The sequence below is a fragment of the Rutidosis leptorrhynchoides genome, chromosome 6 (assembly GCF_046630445.1).
Source record: "Rutidosis leptorrhynchoides isolate AG116_Rl617_1_P2 chromosome 6, CSIRO_AGI_Rlap_v1, whole genome shotgun sequence".
Classification (NCBI taxonomy): Eukaryota; Viridiplantae; Streptophyta; class Magnoliopsida; order Asterales; family Asteraceae; genus Rutidosis; species Rutidosis leptorrhynchoides.
Window position 1 is genome coordinate 337,031,319 of NC_092338.1, and position 21,149 is coordinate 337,052,467.

General features: G+C 38.7%; 1 protein-coding gene across 1 annotated transcript; it reads right to left on the reverse strand.

Annotated features, from left to right (window-relative positions):
* Positions 1-1,041: 1,041 nt before the first annotated feature.
* LOC139851379 (transcription factor TGA9-like) lies at positions 1,042-20,593 on the reverse strand. The gene is made up of 12 exons (XM_071840408.1): positions 20,386-20,593; positions 20,122-20,213; positions 19,726-19,808; positions 18,771-19,058; positions 17,381-17,425; positions 17,155-17,214; positions 2,835-2,912; positions 2,492-2,537; positions 2,135-2,406; positions 1,661-1,882; positions 1,403-1,545; positions 1,042-1,172 (listed from the first exon to the last, which is right to left on the reverse strand). Exons 1-12 carry the CDS (start codon positions 20,508-20,510, stop codon positions 1,082-1,084), a joined length of 1,545 nt encoding a protein of 514 aa, XP_071696509.1. The 5' UTR covers positions 20,511-20,593; the 3' UTR covers positions 1,042-1,081.
* Positions 20,594-21,149: the final 556 nt, after the last annotated feature.

Sequence of the window (21,149 nt, forward strand, 5' to 3'; positions counted from 1 at the left end):
AATACCTGGGTATCGTAAGCAATATCAATAATATACAAACAAAAACACAAAATACAAACACATTTTGTTGACACAATTTATCGAACAGTTGGCGTGCTAAAACTTTGTTTTAGCACATAAATATAAGAACTCGAAAGTAGATCGATGAATAATATAACATAGATCTAAGAAATCTAACCTGTTCTTGAGACATAGTGAGCGATGATGGTGATTCGATGATGTTGGTGGCGTAGAAGCTCGCTTGTACTCGGGAAGATCGAAGATGGAAGGATGAAGATGACCTAGTAAGGATGAAGATGTGAGGAGGATGACGTGAAGATAATGATGATGATTTTGCGAGTGGTTTGCGAGTGTTTGGGAGAACGTAAGCAAGCTTGATGATGATCTTGCGAGTGACGAGCGAAAGGGCACCAGAGAGCAGTTGGCGTATGATTGTGGTTGTAAGGGAACAGTGAACGCAAAAGTTTCATTTAACTAGTTCTTTTAAGGAAACACGCAAGGTCGCAATGTCGCAAGGTCGCAAAGACGCAAGGTCGCAAGGACGTAAGGAGTCTTGCGCCTTGCGAGGGCAAATTGTCAACTTTTTTTTTTAAGGGCTGTCAGTCAACATGCTTAAAAAAAGGGCATTTTGGTGATAATCCTTTTAATAAGTGATCTAGTCGTGAATCACACACGAGGATCAAGCGGTGTCATTGTTGGTGTCCTGCGACCGTAGAACGCCACATTTTAGGTGTTTGGACTAGTTGAATTGTTAGTCACAATCAAGAGGGGTCTTAGGCAGCATAGAATTTTGCAATGTGTAATCTTTGTTGAGTGTTTGCACTACGAATTCTAGGTGAACTGGCTAGCTAGTTCAAATGTATATAGTCAAATAACCAAATGTATAATTTAAGTTAGATCTATCTATGGTATAAAACAAAAGCAATGAATAATAGGTAATTAACTTAAGTAAAATGAAAATATAAGCTAAGAACTCAATAATCTATTTAATATATCCTCTGAGATTAGCTAAACATAACAAATAAAAGTCATGCATGCATGCATGCCCATTAATCATCAAGAAGTTCATCTCCATTTCCATTCACCCAAAGTTTGAAAACTGAATTTGAGAAGATTGCACCATTTGCAAATCCGTCGTCGTTTGGCATGAGTTCTCATCGCTCATCACAGCCCTACAAATACAAAATTAACTATTATTCATTTTTAAAACACAAATCCACAGCCACAAATATGTACAATTATCCTATCTCAAGACTAATTAAACTCTTAACCTCATGATTGAAAAGGACACTTCGATATGTTTAGGCTCTGCTCTTTGGTAGTATTTTTTTTGATATCGAGTTATCTAAAGACTCATTAATTACTAGAAAAAATAAAATACATGATAGATTCAAGATCTTACTCGCGTGGTCGGGATGCCCAAAGATTACTCAAAGCGCGTAGCCTGCCATAATACTCGCTAATAACCAAGAAACATTTTGCAGCTTGTCGAACTGTCAGTATCCGATGTAGTCGATGTAGAGTCATTCGTCTTAGGTTATCGGCCTAAAAATAATTAGAAGTTAGTTATTTAACTGGTATTCAGGATAGTAAAAGTACTTATATATGCTATATACAGAGTATAAACAACTGTATAATTCATGTAACTTTATGCATTTACCTGGTGAACAAAGCCTTCAAGATTAGTAAGTTTTCCAACTGCGACCGCCATATGGTGGACCCCATCGTTAACAGAACCACTAGCAATTGTGTCGACTAACGACTGATGCAGTTGATCTAATCCTTGCGTCAAGGCTTCTTCGGTTTGTTGTGAGGATTGTTGTAAACTATATATTCCAACTACTTGTTGTTCTGTCAACGGGTCAAGCTGAATCGCTAACATCTGACAGATAAATCACGTAAGACAAATATGAGAACCAAAGGGCTTATGGCCTATCAGTATCAAGGGAACTTGTCAACCTTGAGGTTATAAGTTCGAGTCCCGTCGTGGACAAAAAGGGTGTGTTTGCTAATACAAAAAATCCAAAAAAAAATAAATAAATAAATAAATAAATAAATAAAAAATAAAAAAAAAAGTGATCAAATGTTCAAAATTTTGTGCTTATCATGTTGTATGAAAATATAAATATTTAACCTTGATAAGCTCAGAGGGCCGAAAACCGCCCATCCAAAGGAAGCAACGTTCGGCTGGGGTCGCCCACATGCCAGTAAATAAGTGGAAAACATCGGATTTAGCAACCACACTTTTTAGCCGAAAAATTTCATCATAATGTGCAACAAAGCTATCGACTATGACACGTAGATCGCTATCTGATAAATGCGATTGCAACCCTTTCCGCAATTCTGCCATATGTCTTTGATCTTCATTGAGCCATCTTGCGTATTCCATGTCAAACATTGCTGCACCTACTCATTAAAAATTGTTTCTTATGTTAGTCTCAAATTAATTTTTTTATATATTTATATTTTTATTTATAATTTATATACTCACTAGGGCTAAGGTTGCCTCCACCAGCTCCACCACACATGAACAATCCCTACAAAACAATAGTTTTCGATAACAACACAATAAGAGGTAGAAAGTTTTTCAGGGTAGGGCTACCCGGGAGGGCGAGTAATCCGACCCCATACTCTGATGTACGCAGCTCGGTAGGATTACTCTCTGGCTGTTTTCTACCCTTCCCTGTTCACCACAATATATTCGTCCTAGACAAGATTCGAACATGAGATCTTTTGCAAGGAACTCATGGCCCCAACCACTGGGCTATCTTGTGATGGTTTGATAACGATACAATAGTCATGGTTTTATAACATTCTAGGTTTAAAATGTTAACCTGTGATCGAGCACGCTGAAGATCTTGCTCTAGCTGAGTCAGTCTTATTCTGCTAGACTCAAGTTGTTGAACATATGCCTGAAAATTGTACATTTGAAAACATACAATATTATAGGGATCTGTAGATGACTTTCTACGGATCTAGAGGTCGGTCTATGTCCGGATCTCGTGGCGGAAACACGAAATCAAGCTTAATCGAATAACGGGTCAAGCGATAAGCGTCTAAGTCGAATCTAGGTCGAATCCTAGGTTAAGACGTGGCCTGATGGTGTTATTTCGGTGGTAAAAGTGGTCGGAGACGAATGGGGACGAAGGGAATCGGAGAGGGTAGTGAGAATGCGTAACCCTAATCTGTTCCAGAGTTCCCGTATATATAATACCAGATGTCGACAGTCGGCCGACTGTAGTCTTACAGTCGTCCGACTGAGCTAGTCAGTCGTTCGACTGAATCTACAGTCGTCCGACTGAAACTTCAGCAATAATACGATTATGTAATTAATAAGAACGCAAAGTAACGATTAATCATTAAGAACACATTACAAGACAGAGTTAAGCAACAACGAATAAGAACTAGGGATTCACGAATATGCACCAACAAACTCCCCCTAAGACCTAGTTCTATATAAAGTATCTGTCTTGTCTTCAACCCTGTATAGGATCGGCATTCATGCCTCGCAGATAGCAAACCTTGGCGACTTTGCTAAACTGTCCTGCTTGGACACGATTCTGGGGTCGATACATCATCCGACTGAAATGCAAAGTATGAATGTCAGCTTTGGAACAATTCCTGAGCCAGACCGGATCGAGAACACGGATCGTATCATTGTCATCCCCCTTCGTCTTTTCCAACACAATGACGGCTTCCTCTGAGCGATCGTCATAATACCACCAACGAAAACGTGGGCTAAAGTTTTGCGGCATCTTTTTCACTGGTACTTGTCTCATGTAGCGCACCGCATCATATTTCACAATCTTACGTCTTAGGCCCGTTTTCTTGTTTGTGCGATAAAAAATCTTTGGAAACTGAGGTCGGAAACCCTCGAAGTTCTTTGATTTGAAAGATGTTTTTATCCACTTTGCCAAGATATCGGAGAGTCCACTGAACTCCTGATATAACATCCGTAGCCTGGCAACTTGCATGAATTCATAGTAAGGCAGAGTCTTAAAATCCCAAGGGTTTTTCATGTAATCCACTCCACCTTCTTTCTTGATCGCATAACAATTCAACTCTTTAATCCAGGCCCAAGCTAGGACTTTCCCTTTGCCCATGTGCTCGTCCTTCTTGGTCACATACTTCAACCAATTGGGCTCGAGTTTCGGCTTTTCACAATAATTTCTGCAGCGCAAAGCAATTTTCCATTGCGCTTCCAAAACCTCTACCTTTTCTTTCAAAAACCTTACCGGCAAAAACCCTTCCGGTAACACCTCTGTTCGTTCTTTCTCTTCACACTTTCTGTTCAAAATCTCCTCATTCATTTTCTCAAAATCAGCAAAAGTAGGGAGATCATCATCAACTCCCTCATACCGTGGGTAATCCTCCACCGGTTCATCCTCTATAACAACATCATCAAAAGAATTATCGGTTTCACCAACAGGAGCAGGTTCATCAACAAAATCATCATCACTGTCTCCAACCGATTCAAAAGAATCATCATCAAAGTGGACCTTTGACGACGACGAGGCTGCATTTGCGTCAGCATATAAATTCGCTTCTTGCTCTAGACGCACCAGCCGATCGATGTCCTCCCTAGAGAGGTCGTGAGGAATCTCCCCCTCCTCTAAATCATCAAAAACAGAAGAATGATTTAGTTTATCTTGCATTGCTATGAACTCCGCGACAGTTATAACCTGTAACGGAGTCGGATGTAAAGGGTGGTCGGTGTCATACCCTTTTGCCACTTCCAAGTCGAGCTGTTCGTTAAAATCCCCAAACTGGCTAGGTCCACCTCTCTCTTCAATAGTCTCAACCACCTCCAGATTCTGTTCTAGTTCTTCGAGTCGTTTAATAGCCGTCTGAGCCAAAGATTCAGCCCGAGGTAGGGCTAAAGCGTGACTATCCGACGTCGCTCTCAGCTCATCTATCTCTTTCCTTTGAGCCTCAATCAACTTCTGTTGGGCCTCATAGGCTGCCCTTAACCACTTGAACTCTTCTTCACGTTTCTTCTTCTCATCTTCAGCAGCTTTTTGAAACTGCTCAAAGTTTTCACACAGCGTAGCGTATCGCTGACTTAACGAGGCTACATCAGGGTTGGTTAGGGTTAAGGTTCGAGTTGATTGAGTGGGTGGAGGTTGTGGAATTGGATCTGTTGGAGTTTGAGTGACAGGAGGTGTTTCTGTTGTAGGATTTGTTTGGGTTTGGGATTGAGATTGGATGTTTGACGAAGACTCGCCAGGTTTCAGAACTTTCTTCATTAACCTCATACGTTTAACCCTCACAGCTTTAGTTGACACTTGTGGAGTTTCCTCCATCTTTCGCTTCAACGCCTCGGCCGTTTCGGCCGGCAACTCCTCACCTTGACCACCGTCGACAGGACGATTTTCTGGCTGAGCTTGAGGCGGTTGATCAACCTCTTGCTCACCAACAACTTCAATCTCTTCCTCTACATCTGATTCACTGTCTGAGTGACGACAAGCATCACCCTCTGGACAAACGTAATTTGGATTGGCTAAGTGACCAATCAACCTCTTAAACGGAACATCAGCCGTCCCCTTCTTCTTTTGTTGATAACGCGTTAAACCAACCGCGTTCAGGTGAATCAACTCAATAACATCCTCCTTGATTTTACGCAGGTCAGGAACCTGACTATCTATTATGATCTGGAGGAATCGAGGGTACATCAGGTACTGTGACCTTGTGTCAGCCTTGAGATTGCTGACAAGGTTATCGAAAATAGTCTTCGAAAAGTTGTACGGATGATTTAACGCTAACGCAACAAACATCGAGCACAAAACCGCAGATAAACCATCGTAACCTCCCTTCAGAGGGCTCAAACAACGAAGAATCACGTAAGTCAAATAACGATACTGAGGACAGAACCGCGTCCTTTTCACAGCACCAACAACGATGTCATCCGCATACCCACATCGTTTCAAACACTTCCTGACCTTCTTCACATTTAGCATTGTCGGCATTTCATCAGAATCGGGAAAACCTATAACATCCCTAATGATTTGCGTAGAAATACGCACAACCTTCCCATCGACAAGCCCTAAAATCACTGGCTTGTTATCCTCAGTCACTAACTCAGCAGTTTCCCAGAACTTCCTCTGGTGTGAGTAGTATGGAGTACGCTCAACACTAATAGCGTTGAAGATTCTCGAACGCTTCAGAAAAAGAATAATGTCGACGAACCCATAGGCCTTGGATTCGTCACTGGTCTCGTTTAAGTACGCACAGACGTTTTGCTCTTTGCTTGCCTTTAAACCTGGCAAGTCCCTTGACAACGGAACAATAGGAATTTCTTCCTGAGTCTCCTCAGACGATCGTGAGGCAGTAGGTTCAGTAGTAGCAGACATATCTGCAGAACCAAACAATTCACAGAAACTAGAGACTTAGAGCATGACCAATCACAAAACATAACATCAGGACGAACTACGCAACCAGGCCAAACGTTACGAAATAACCCTAAAAGTCAAACTGAAACATCTACACTCGTGCGAGTGTCAGGTACACTCGTTCGAGTGTCACTTCACTCGTTCGAGTGAAGACTTCGGTCGTACGGGTGAAACAAGAATCTTGGCCTGGTCAAATAGCAAGTACAGTCGTCCGAGTGTAGATTCACCCATCCGGGTGACAATTCATTCGCTCGAGTGAAATTCACACTCGTGCGAGTGACGAACGTCACTCGTCCGACTGAAGTTCATCAGATCTGTTTGGGTCCGATGGAAGATTTGGTCAAATACGATGTTTTAGAACCTGTAATTCACAGCGAATAGCCTTTATAGGCCGCTTAACGTAAAGCACAAACCAATTTGATGATTCAACGGTTCAAAAAGTCTTAATTTAAACTTGGGTTTTCAAACACAAAATCATCCATAACTTGCGAATCTGTACGAGTTAAAGTACCTGAATATGAGCGCTGAAATCACAAGACAAAGATGAGTAATAAAAACGAAAGCAAAAGCTCTTTTCTCAAATTCGAAATCCCAGATAAAATTCGCCAATTTTCAAGTATTTTGAATCGACTGTCGTTCATCTCCTTATATACCAGACAGACACAGTCGTACGACTGTACGTCAGCCGCTTCACATTTTTGCCACACTCGTCCGAGTGACATCTCACTCGTTCGAGTGAGAACCTCATTCGTACGAGTGTACAGCAGTCACTGATCCCATATTTTCACTCTCAGTCGTTCGACTGAAGTCTCACTCGTGCGAGTGAACCCTTCATTCGCTCGACTGTAGCTTCAAAATTCAAAAAATCAACTTTTTCTTTAAACTTCACTTTCCCAAACCGTTTGCTCAAAACTCCCCCTGGGACTGATCTTTCACATTAAAATTCATCACATTTAGTCCAATTAGAATTCCAATCATAATTAAGTTCCATTTCGACAAAGAGACATCATTAAAAACGACTCTTATCAGTCTTACTACGCTAACAACCAAAATAAGCGAAAATCTTTTTGTATTTTTCTGAATGAAACATAGCTGAAGAACAATTAAACATAAATGAAACAAATCTACATATGAAACTAGCAAACATTAAGGAACATATTTTTGTGAGATAGATAACTTTGATAATTCAGGGATCAGAACTGTCATTAAGTTGTAGTTTATGAACGTTCATTTCATAAGATTTAAGTACCTATAAGTTTTATCTTCAGCTCTTGGTATTAGCACACGACTAGAATTACTGACTGTCACCCCAGACATTTTGATGATCACGTTATATTAATTACTTTGACATATTACTATGTTTGCTTAGATCATAGAGTCAGTCCTCATTTCAGATCGCACGATGTTTACGGTAGTCAATTGAGCACGAAAATCCCGACGCTGTCCGTTACCACGAGTGCATACTTTGGATCCAATTGTGAAGGAAGGTTCTCACAGTAATTTTCGGAATATCCCTGTCGACCATGAGCCTCTACCTTGACTTAACACTTTGAAACAATTAGCTCGGCTAGATCTCACAGAACCAGTATCCTGAATACATGCGTCAAGAAGTTGACCACTGTCGCTAGAAACCCCTTATGCCGTATTCTAATTATTATTAAAGTTACTTGGGAAACGGAATAATAATCGCATATGATGGCCTAACCTATAACTTCAGAGATTTTTGAGATATCTCCTTGATTGCCTAAACTTAAGAATACACCTTGGTATTATCGTGAAATGATCTGAAACATGAACATTCTTCGTGTGTAGAATTCATCTCAATCTCGTTCTTGACGATTGATCATGATTTGAATCCTTGTCTTCTTCAGAACTGTTGACTTCAAATGTCTTCTAGACCAACCAGTTGTCTCAAAATTTTTCTACTAATTTTTTCATTTTTTTCAATTTTTCATTTTTCATTTTTCATCTCAATTTTTTTTTTTTTTTTTTTTTTTTTTTTTTTTTTTTTTGAAACAACGGTTGTCTTTGTGTATCTTGAACATGATGTCTTCAATAAATGTGTCTTCAATTGCTTTTCAACAGCCCATGATTGTCTGTTTATCTGAAATATGTTTACCTCGGTGTACACTTAAGTATCTACTATTTTGAGTGCATATTTGAGTATTAATTTCGATTCTCCTAATCTTGGCATGTAAGGTAACTAGAAACAGTGTGCACGCATAACAGAATACATCGCCTTGTATTGATTTTCTGAGTATTGTATTGCAAGTACTTAATACCCAGCGCTAATTGTCTCGCAGAGAAAGTCTCAATAGGGGATACCCTCACCTTTTGTTGATTTCCCCAACAATTATTTCTTTCATACGCACCTGTGGTAGTTAAGTGACTACCATCAACCGCTATAAACCTTTCCACGATTTCCTTGTCAAGATATTTACTTGGTTGTTCGTGTGATCACCTCATTCCAAGATTAGGTCAGTAAGACTTACCAATACACCTTTGATAAAAACCTATATTACATACGCTTAGAATCGTTAAACATACATGATCAGTAAAATTTCCTCATCTCCCAACAAGGTTAAATAACTCTTTTTCCATTTTCTATATTTTTTTTTTTATATTTTCTGATGTTGCGATTTTCTCCCCCTAAAATACTAAAACCGAAAATCTTTTTGGCTTTTTGGATTTTATCTATACAAACAGAAAATAAATAAACACACAAAAGTAAAAGGCAGTAATGTTACAGAAAAGACTATGACTCGAGTTATTTTTCAGTCTCTTCGTCGGGAACCATGTCTTTTAAAAGCTTTAGTCCAATTTCAGTTAATAAAAATTCAAAACGTGGTCTATCAAAAGCTTTTGTGAACAGATCAGCCCTCTGTTCAGTAGTCCCAATTTGAACTACATCAATTAAACGTTTTTCATAACAATCCCTTATAAAGTGGTATTTAATCCCGATGTGTTTAGTTTTTGAATGGTTTACGGGATTCTTAGTGACCGCTATGGCGGCAGTATTATCAACAAAAATAGGGGTATTAGAAATTTGCAAACCGTAGTCACGCAGCTGTTGTTGGATCCAGATAACTTGAGATGTACAGCTTGCTGCAGCAATGTATTCCGCTTCACAGGTAGATTGAGCTACCGCAGTCTGCTTCTTACACTGCCATGTGACCAACCGCTTTCCTAAAAACTGACAACCCCCAGAAGTTGACTTGAAATCCTTTTTGCATCCACCATAATCCGAGTCACTGTACGCTGTTAACTCAAACCCATCCGCACACGGATACCACAAACCCAAACTCGGCGTTTCTTTCAAGTAGCGCATTATCTTCTTAACGACCAACATGTGATGAACATTCGGGTTCGCCTGATAACGAGCACACAGGCAAACCGCAAACATTATGTCCGGTCGAGACGCCGTCAAGTACATAAGGGACCCAATCATGGCCCGGTACAAAGTCTGATCAACCTTCGCACCGTCCATATCCGGTGAGATGCCGTGATTAACCGAAAGAGGTGTCTTAGCAGGTCTCTCAGCCTCCATTTGAAAACGAGTAAGAATATCGGCAACATATTTCGTCTGGTGTAAGAAAATGCCTTTATCTGTTTGTGCAACCTGGAGACCGAGGAAAAACTTGATTGTCCCCAAAGAACTCATCTTAAACTTGCTCTGCATGATCTCCTCGAAATCATCAACCATACCTTTGTCTGTAGACCCGAAAATAATATCATCGACATAAACCTGTACCAACATCAAATGCTTCCCCTTTTCTTTAATGAAGAGCGTCTGGTCAATAACACCCCTCCTAAAACCATTCTCTATCATGTAATTGGACAAGGTTGCGTACCATGCCCGCGGAGCCTGATGCAAACCATACAAAGCTTTGTCTAACTTGTAAACCTTTTCTGGAAAATGCGGATCCTCAAAACCAGGCGGTTGCTCAACATACACAGTCTCATTAATCTTCCCATACAAAAACGCGCTCTTGACATCCATTTGGTAAACCTTGAAACCTTTGTAAGAAGCGAATGCCAAGAAAATTCGAATCGCCTCCAGTCTCGCCACTGGAGCAAAAACTTCATCATAATCAATGTCAGGGATCTGAAGATATCCCTTGACCACTAACCTTGCTTTATTCCTTACTACTATACCCTGCTCATCCTTTTTGTTCTTCAAAACCCATTTCAAACCCAGCGGCTTACAACCGTGAGGTGGATTAACAAGCTTCCACACCTCTAAGTGTCTAAACTGCAACAGCTCTTCTTGCATTGCCAAAGCCCAATCATCATACAATAAGGCTTCGTAAACATCTTTCGGTTCGATCTGACACACAAAACAAGAATGGGCATGTCTGAAGATCCTCCCCGATCGATTCAGTTTCGAGTAAAAAGCTGTCACAACATTAGCACTTAATGATTCAGTAGGTTCCGAAGTTGAGGCTTCGGTAGGAGGTTTACCCGGAACACCAGTATCATCCACAAAATAATCATTCAATCGACACGGACGTATAATATTTCGATTCGATCTACGTACTCCCCCTACATCACTGCGGGGTGCTTCATCTGATTCGGACCCTGAAGACTCATAGGGACCCGAATAAGTTTCGACTAAAGGTGGAACCGGCTGTTCTTCTTCCTCTTCTGACTCACTACCAGTAACAGATTGCTCAGCCTCATAATCACTTGTATTTTCCAACTCAGGAACCGAATTGGAAGTAGACGGAACATTAGCATTCGGAACAGGAGTAGGAACACTAGTAACAGGAACATTCGCTGCAGAAGATCGAGTCTCCCACAAAAACTGTGCAGCTAAATCTTCATCAGTAACTTCTGGAGGAAGATTAAACGAGTCAAAGAGATCGTTGTAGTCAAAGTGCCAAGCAAAACCCTTAACTGTAATAGCCTTTGGATCCATCTTAGGCACCTCAACCTCATAGTGAACTTCAACACGTTTCGTCTCTGTGTTATACACCCTTTTATTCGGATTCCCATAACCTAAGAATATACCAGTAACAGCTTTCGGGTGAAATTTACCACCGGTATCTTTGATCATTATAGTGCACGGCGCACCAAACGGTTCTAGATGTTTAATGTTAGGTTTCCGATTTTGTAGCAATTCATAACAAGTCTTCCCGTGCCTCTTAACAACTAGCACACGGTTCATGATATAGCAAGCAGTGTTCACGGCCTCACCCCAAAAGTTAATAGGAAGGCCCGAGTCCGCTAACATGGTTCTAGCAGTCTCAATTAACGTACGATTCTTTCGCTCAGCTACACCATTAGACTGTGGGGTGTACGCAGGACTAAACTGTTGTTGTATCCCTTTCTCTTTGCAAAAGTGGTCCATGTACTGATTTTTGAATTCAGTACCATTATCAGTCCTTATCTTCCTTACCTTTAAGTTGTACAAACTTTCAAGCTTCAAAATTAACAGTCGGATCTGCTCAAACGTTTCCGACTTCTGTTTCAACAACACAACCCACGAGAATCGTGAGTACTCATCCGTTACCACAAGACAATAAACTTCCCCTGTAAGTGTTTTCTGCTTAATTGGACCGAAAAGATCCATATGTAATAACTCTAGAGGAATGTTAATCGAATGAAACTTTTTCGCGGGATGAGATTTCTTTGTCTGTTTCCCTTTCTTACACGGAACACAACCATCCGGAATATGAAAACTCTTAACATTCAGCCCCTCAACCAAACCTTTGTGGGCCAGATGGTTCATCTTCCTCAAACTTAAGTGACCCATACGCTTGTGCCATAACACTGACTCTTGTTCAGAAGCTTTCGAGACAAAAGCTTGTTGACCACCAACAGCAGCAGTGGCCTTCTTCATGTCAAGTATATATAAGTCTTTGTGTCGCGGCGCAGTCATAAGGATCATATCTTTAGGAATCTCAAACTCTTTCTTCAGAATGTAGCTGTTCTTATCATCAAACAACACTTTGTAATTCTTTTCAGCCACTTGGGAAACAGACAGCAGATTGTGAGACATCTGCTCCACATAATTCACTTTATCAAAACTAACAGAGCCATTTGACAGAATGCCCTGAGCAGTAATATTACCCCCTTCAGCTCCAGCAAAAGAAACTGGTCCACCGTCTATTGGTTTAACATTAGAAAGTAAAGCCAGATTCCCCGTCATGTGCCTGGACGCTCCACTGTCAACTATCCACGTGCTGGTACGTGGATTGTAAGCGACCTGCACAAAACAGTAAATGATTAGTTCACAATGGGCACCCATGCCCGAATGGCAGTGGGTTTCCCATCAACACCAACAACCGGCAACTCAACCCATTTCCCTTGAGATCCAGACGGACCTTTAGAGTTGCCCTCTCGTTTTACTTCACTTTTCGGTTTCCAGACTTTTTGAACAACAGGTTTTCTATAATAATTGGCAGTCTGGAAATCATTTCGGTCACGGTCTGACAACGGAGAGACTGACCTCTGCCAGTAAACTGGCCTTGGATTGAGGTCAACCTTCCTTTTTGGGGTCTGTTTAAATGGACAAATTCCCGCCCTATGACCTGAGGTCGCACACGTATAACAAGTAGTTTCGGCAGCTCGGTAGCTGTCATCAGAATTCACGGAAGGCGGTCCTCGATATCGGGATCTTTGGACCTGAATTTTGGTAGGTGTGGACTGTCGTTTTGGTGAAACAGGTTTGGTCGGTGTTTTGGTTTGGGGTTTTGCCTGCTGTCTACGACCTGGTGGTATATATTTGGGTACACTACCATCAGTTACTCTTTTGCCAGAAGCATATTCATGCTCATGGTTTAGTCCCTGTTGGAACTTCACAACTGGTGGTGGCGTACTTTTCTTGTTTGAGGGCTTAGATCTATCAGCAGGTTTTACGGTTCTCGGTCTCTGTTTCTGCTCAGTCACCTTTTTAGCATTTGAAGGATTCTTAAGGATGGTGACTGGCTTACTAACAGGGGTTGGTTTCTTCACTTCAACAGTCTCACTTTCACTCTCAGAGTCAGTTTGACTGTCTTCCACAATACCCTCAATAAAGATTTGGTCCTTTGGTTCAACTTTTAAAACCTCGGCTTTTGTGGGTTTGCCGGATTTCTCTCCACTTTTCTCCAGTGGGGTACTGGAATAGTCACCCATTAGAGGTGGAGGAATCCCGTCATACCCAAGCCCGGTCTTTCCTACGTTCTTGTGCGAATGAAACTCATGCACATACGACATTCTCTGGTAATTGTCAAGCCTAGCCTTCTCACATTCGTACTTATTCTTATAGGATTCTCTCTCAGTCTTAAGTACTTCCATTTCAGTAAGGTTCATATCTAAAATTCTCTTATTCAAAAGAGCATCAGCAGTTAAACCATCTACCTTAGTTTCTAGGTTCTTGATCTTATCTACATAATCTTGCTGCTTATTCAAGTAAAACAGGGCATCCTCATAATCCTTCTTATTTACAGCTACTTCCTTTTTAAGGCTATCAACTACACTAGCATACTTAGGGCATTCACTACATGTAGTGGGAATCTTATTCAAGGTATCTACAATGGATTCTAACCTAGCTACTTCTAGTTCATAAGCATGGCATTTTAAACAAGCAGAAGTAGAATCATTTGGTACCTTAGGTGTCTCAGAAGTATTTGCCATGAAGGCACAGTTGTCTTTCAGTCCACCTGATTCCTGATACTCCGTTTCCGATTCCAGCTCAGACTCTGAACTGGTACCATCCGAGTATTCATCAACCTTATCAGCAGCATTACCATCACATCCCTTACCCTTAGCAGCAACATTACCATCAACTATTTTTTCAAACCAATTACCCTCAGCAAAATCCAACCCAATAAGCTCATGATCAGACGAATCAGAAGACACATCAGACAACACAGCTTTAAACTTCTCAGCAAGACCCTTTTCTACTCTCTTTCTCAAACACAATTTCACTATCTCATCAGCCCGTTTAACTCGAGCTTCACACTTGCAAACATAACAAGCACAATCACTGTTACCCAAACAACCAGCTTTCACTCTTTCTAACCGTTCAGCTTCTTTCTCAGATTCTGACTTACCCATAAAAACTACATTAGCATGTTCAGCATCACCCAACCCAATTGACCATTCAAATCCCTCATCAGCATAGGTTGTATTCATTGCAGAAGATGATGTTTCACACACAGTCTCCCTAGGTCCGTCAGTAATGGTAACTACTTTCCTGTCAACATTCCCACTATTAGGAGCAAACGGATTCTGAAACCCTGGTTTGTGAGGTCTAGTGCAAGTTTTCTTAAAATGTCCGTACTCACCACAATTGAAGCACCTAACCTTATTCTTATCAAAACCCAACTTTGAATCTTTGTTGCCATTCAAACTCGTCTGTCCAGTCCGTTTCAGATACTTCTTCGCCCTTCTGATAACAATTCCCATAGCACAGATAATGTCCATCCGCTCAAGTTCATCTTCATCTATTTGTTCTAAATCCTCAGCACTCAAATGGCTATTAACCGCACTACCTGCCATCATCTCATTGCAACAGTTTACCACAACAGCCGCTAGTTGCATTTCCTCCTTAATGACCTCAGGCGCTTTGCCTTTGTAATTGTCTAGATGCATCAAAGGTAACTGAAGTTCCTCTGAGGCCTTTCTTTTCTCTCCACTTTGAGGCGATGGTTGTTGAACATAAGATTGCTGTACTGGCGGCAATGGGCAAGATGTACCATACGAGCTCGCAGACATGTAAGCAGTTTGGAGTGGGGCATGTTGCACCGGAATCGAGGAGATACCGGTGGTTGCTCTGTATAACTTCGGATTTTGAGCACCGTTAAGTCTTGCTTCCCTAGTCTGCATTTCTAATTCTTTCTCCATCAACTTTGATGTGAAACCATACAAAGTCATTATCCCACCTGGACCTTCTCCAGTAGTTGTACTAATTTGAGAGACTATGTAGTCCCACTTCAACGGTAACCCAAGCTTGAACTGTTTTATTGCCTTCTGTTCATCCACGGTAAGTCCATAACTTTTTAATTCACTAATCAGATGCCTATATCTCGTAACAGTCTGTTCTAAGGTCTCATCTGGTAAAGCTGCAAACCTTTTCCACTCCGCTTTTAACAACTGACCCTTGGTTTTTCTGTACCCCTCGGAACCCTCTGTTGCAGCTACAAGTGCATCCCAAAGAGTTTTGGATGTCGAGTACTGCTTGAACTGATGAAAGATTTCCGGAGACAAGGCTTGCGTAAGATGGGCATATGCCTTACATTCTTGTGCATACGCAGCCTTCTCTTCGGCTTGAAATTCCGATCTGTTCTTTTCATGTAAGTCATTTCCCACAACCACGGTTGGCCATACGTAGCCAATCAAAATATAATCCCAGAGAGTTGCATCGATACCATTCAAGTAGATTTGGAAGCGTCCCTTCCAATCTAAGAAGTCATTTAAGTTCTCGAGTTTCGGACTACGGTTAGCCGAACCTGTTAAACTCTCGGACAAAATCAGTTTCTGTAAACCGGGATTGATTGCCAAAGCGTACTGTTGTGCTAGTTGATCATTAGTGTCAGACATGTTTGGTTTGATTAAGTGAATGAGTTCAAGTTTAAAAATTTCAAATTCTGAGTTCTGTTTAAACTACACTCGTCCGATTGTCCCTTCAGTCGTCCGGGTGTCTCTCAGTCGTACGAGTGACTAACTAAATTTGGGCAGCACTTCGTGACTATAATGCCCCTGGTATTACTTTTTCAATCGTCCGACTGTATATGTTCACTCGTCCGGGTGAAGGTTTCGTTCGTACGGGTGAAGGTCACTCGTAAGGGTGAAGTTGTTCGGTCGGTCGGGTGAATGTCACTCGTTCGGGTGTCTGGGGAAAATTGGGCAGCACTTCGTTGCCCTTTTTGCCCCTGGTATTACTCTTTCAGTCGACCGACTGAAGGTTCACTCGCTCGGGTGTCGACTTTCGTTCGCTCGGGTGTCCTAAACCTAGTCTCACTCGCTCGACTGAATGTGCTCAGTCGTCAGAGTGACGTTCTTGCAGTAGCAGGTCGTACTTTTGGGTTTTTAGCTTACTTTTCGATCCACCACTCGTTTTTGGGACTTTAGGCCTAATGCAAACCGATGGTTATCTCGAAAAGACTTAACCGAACCTAAATCAACCAAAAAACAACCAACTTTAACGTAAAATATGACCGGATTTGACAATTTTCGGGTAAAACCCAAAAACACACAAAACACAAAATTCGATTAAACTAGACCAAATCCTACGATTCCAGCTCTGATACCAGTCTGTAGATGACTTTCTACGGATCTAGAGGTCGGTCTATGTCCGGATATCGTGGCGGAAACACGAAATCAAGCTTAATCGAATAACGGGTCAAGCGATAAGCGTCTAAGTCGAATCTAGGTCGAATCCTAGGTTAAGACGTGGCCTGATGGTGTTATTTCGGTGGTAAAAGTGGTCGGAGACGAATGGGGACGAAGGGAATCGGAGAGGGTAGTGAGAATGCGTAACCCTAATCTGTTCCAGAGTTCCCGTATATATAATACCAGATGTCGACAGTCGGCCGACTGTAGTCTTACAGTCGTCCGACTGAGCTAGTCAGTCGTTCGACTGAATCTACAGTCGTCCGACTGAAACTTCAGCAATAATACGATTATGTAATTAATAAGAACGCAAAGTAACGATTAATCATTAAGAACACATTACAAGACAGAGTTAAGCAACAACGAATAAGAACTAGGGATTCACGAATATGCACCAACAGGATCTGGTTTAGCTTATTTAAATTAGGATCATGATTTAACAAACCTTTTTTCTAAGTCTGCTTTTTCTCGCTGCTTCTCTGTTTTGAGCTAAGCGCCTCAATGTCTACAAACAATTTGACACATTTTTAGCCACTTTTTAATTTTATTATTATGCAGTAAAAAAATACACAAATAAAAATACATATGATATCATATCAAGAACTATATTTGCTAATATGGTTAAATTTACTTATGCAAGCTTGTGTTTAAAATGTAGGTAGTTAAAGAACCTTGGCATCCAGTGTTCTTTCTGATGTTGAACCAATTCCCTTCCTCTGCATCAAAACCAATTAGAACAGTAAAATTACTGCTGTTTAATTTATTATTGTAAATTGTAATATTTAGCATTATTTATATTACATGTAATTGGTAACATTTTCACTTATCAAAGAGGCAAAAAATATCCTTAGGCCTGAAACAAGCCCACAGCCCTGACTAGCTACTTGTTATTTACTCCATATTAGGATTTTTTTTTTTCTTAAATAATTTGGAACAGTATATCTTTGAAAAGATTTGGTGGTTTGCATTTAAGTTGTAAGCTACAAAAATATCTAAGTTTAAATAAAATGCTTTATGAAACAAATACATTTTTTTACATTAATTTTAGTTTTTTTTTATCTATAAAAAACAATCTATAATTTCTGAAACCTATCAACTTTTTAATTTGACTTCAGTTATACATTTTCATATAAACTTTTTTGATAAAATATAATAATCAAATTAAGCAACTATAAAAAAAAATTATGATATCAGATAATAATAATAATAATAATAATAATAATAATAATAATAATAATAATAATAATAATAATAATAATAATAAAGATAAATATAAATATATTATAATCGAAACTTAATATTGGGTAATTAATTTAATCAAAGGAAGATTAGGGTTCCCAGAAAAGAAAGGACTTAAACTGAAGTTTTGGGGATTTGAGTAATCATTACTATAAAAAGATAAAAATACTACCAACAGTTCTTGGGTGTAGTGGATGAACTTAATTATGAGGTCATTAACTACGTAGTACTACTAAAAATATTAAAGTGAACTCATCATTTCTTTACTACTCCGTTTTTTTCTTTAATAAAAAGTTACAAACTTAACACGAATTTTTATATTAATATTTACATATTGATCTTAACCTTTATAATCAATGAAATTTTGTTAGTAAAATCATCATTTTAAAGATGAAAAATACATACAAAAAAGATTCTGCATTTTTACTCTATTTCTATAGCAGTCACTGTTACATGTCAGGGATGCATATCTGAATTACAATGACCTCTTGTTTGATTTTCTAAAATAGCTTGTTGGGATATTTGAATACATTTTTTTTACATCTCCAGACTTCATTTATTAAGTATCCTAACCTAAAGTATATTATCAACATCCTATTATTTCATGGTGTCATGCATATGATGTCAAAGAAAATCATGATACCATATTAAGACCATCATGTTGTTCCTAATTATTGAAAGGGTATAATGCAAAAGAAAGCAACATGACAAAAGGGACTTATATCCTATATATGTTCTTTCGGTTTATAATGTTTAAGGTTCAATAAATTGTTCGTAAAAAAATACGAAAAAGAAATAAAACTTGTATTAAAAAAATGTAACCTTTTCTGAGAAGGGTTTAGGAGTTTGTTGAGAATGTGATGATCCTCCTGTGGTTACAGGACTGCCCCCTTCACTTTCCATCTCTAATTGTTCTGGTATTTGAAGATGTTGCAATTGTTGTCGAAATATTTCTTGATGTTGTTGTTGTTGCTGCAATTGTTGTTCTGATAATGTTTTTCTACTATTACTACTGATAGGAGATTCTGGTTCTGTATGACAGTGAGCCTCTGGTTTACTTGCAATTGCAACATTTACTGCTGATCCTGAATCTGTACTAGAATTACTCCCCTGTTTTTTAAAACACAAAAAACAGAAAGCTCAAAAAAAAATAGTACTACTTGCTAGTAGTGTGTTATTCATATTGGATTTTCTTGAAGATTTCTTTTAATTTTAAATATCAAAATCCAATCTTTATATAATATGGGAATGTGAGAAACCTTAAAAAGTCTAAAAACCAGGGATAAACAGTATTTTTTAGAATGGGTATTTAAAATTCATCATGAAATTACTATAAAACCTCTTTCAATCACAAAAGTGGGTTAAAAATCCAACCTTTACTGTATGGGTATGTGGGAAAAAAAAATTAGATGCTTGATCATATTTTGAACATGCTTAGAAGTTAATCAACCCTCTTCTAATCACAGAAATGCCTAAAAAATCCAACAGGGTATTTTGAAGAAAAAAGAACTAAAACCCAAACAGAGGTAATACTAGTTAAATGGTATCTAAATTCATACTCAATATTAACCTATAGACATGTTAAGATGACATAAAGGTCAAATCTTTGACAAGGGAAACACAAGAAACTCAAATTATTTGATTAAGTACCATAAAAAGGATAACTTGTTCAAAGAAGCTGAAGATGAAAGTTATGTTTTTACTAATTATAAGAATGAAAAAATAATGGCATAAAGAAATGGTCAAAGATGGGTTATTAAGGTAAAAAAAAAACTACTCGAGGCGTTTGATGAACTCTGATAGGCCAAGAAGGAAACATGTCCAAAGTAGCTGCTGGTCTTGGTACTGTTGTATATAAAGCTGCAAGAAAGATAACAAAAATAAATAAAAAAACATATTTTTTAGGATCATCTTCAAAGAAATTAAAAACAAAAAATCACACTTTTAGGTAGGAAAAAGGGTATCAAATGTATATGTTTTTTGCATTATTACCTACTTGAATCCTTACTCAAGAAGAGCAAGAAGAACATATCATCATCATTTTTGACACTTTCAAAATAGATTTTTTCTCACATACTAGTGTGGGTTCTTGTGGGTGAAGTTTGTTATGCTTTAGCTAACGTCACAAAAAAAGTACAATGTAAACTAAAGGAAGAAATTATAAAATTCATACGTAATTTGTTCTCATCATTATTGATCTTGTAACCTTGAAGAACAATAGCTTCTTCTAGCTCTCCAAAATTAAAAGATGAACTTTCTTGGTTACTGAAAAAAATGAAGAAAAATGTCAAAGAAAAACAGAGGATCGTAGTATTACATATAAAGAAACAATTTTTATGAACCCCATGTGAAAAAGTTTTGAATTTTTTAAATATAACTATGCAAAAACATGAAAAGATTGAATCTTTTCTACAAAATTATGTAAAAATTAGTGTACATGAAGCCAGTGTTAGGAGGATTATAAGCAGGAAGAACAGAGTATGGCATGTGTTGGTGGTGATGGTGATGGTGTGAAGGTCCTGAGTCTGACAAACCAGTTTCTCCAACTCTATGACTTGCCATGCAAAACTTCTTTTATGCCATTTTGATTCAAGATTTTGAAATCTGTATACAAAATTGAGTAAATAAACAACTACCCATATCATAAAAAACCATAAACACCAAAACCTCAAAGGGTTTAACATAATAATAGGAAGAAAAAAAAAACCTTACATTTTCTCAGGTGAACTAATGAGTGTCTAAAAAACAACAAAAAGATGATTTTTTGATGAAGAAGAAGATCAAAGCTATCATATCAAGGTAACATCTGAGTAGTATTCAATTTTATCTCTCTACTTTTTGTCTCTCCTTTTAGCATTCTCAACTTTTAATCTTTCATGGGGTCTTTTTCAATGTTGTTTCTCCTTCTCTATTAAGAAACTTGATTTTTAATTTTATAAAAGTATTTTTTAGGATGAAAAGAAATTTTTATAGACAGATTTTGAAGCAGATACATAGGCTAGTAGTACATAAATGATGAATCTTGTACCCTTGCATAACAACCCTTTATTTCTTCTCTTTGTGGGGTTTGAAGACAAAACATAAATTATTTAAAAAATATTCAAGAAAATTAAAAAAAAAAAACTTGTGGGGTTTGAAGACAAACAGAAATTAATAAAATATAATTTTAAAGTTGATTACTTTTTGTTTTACATATAAAAA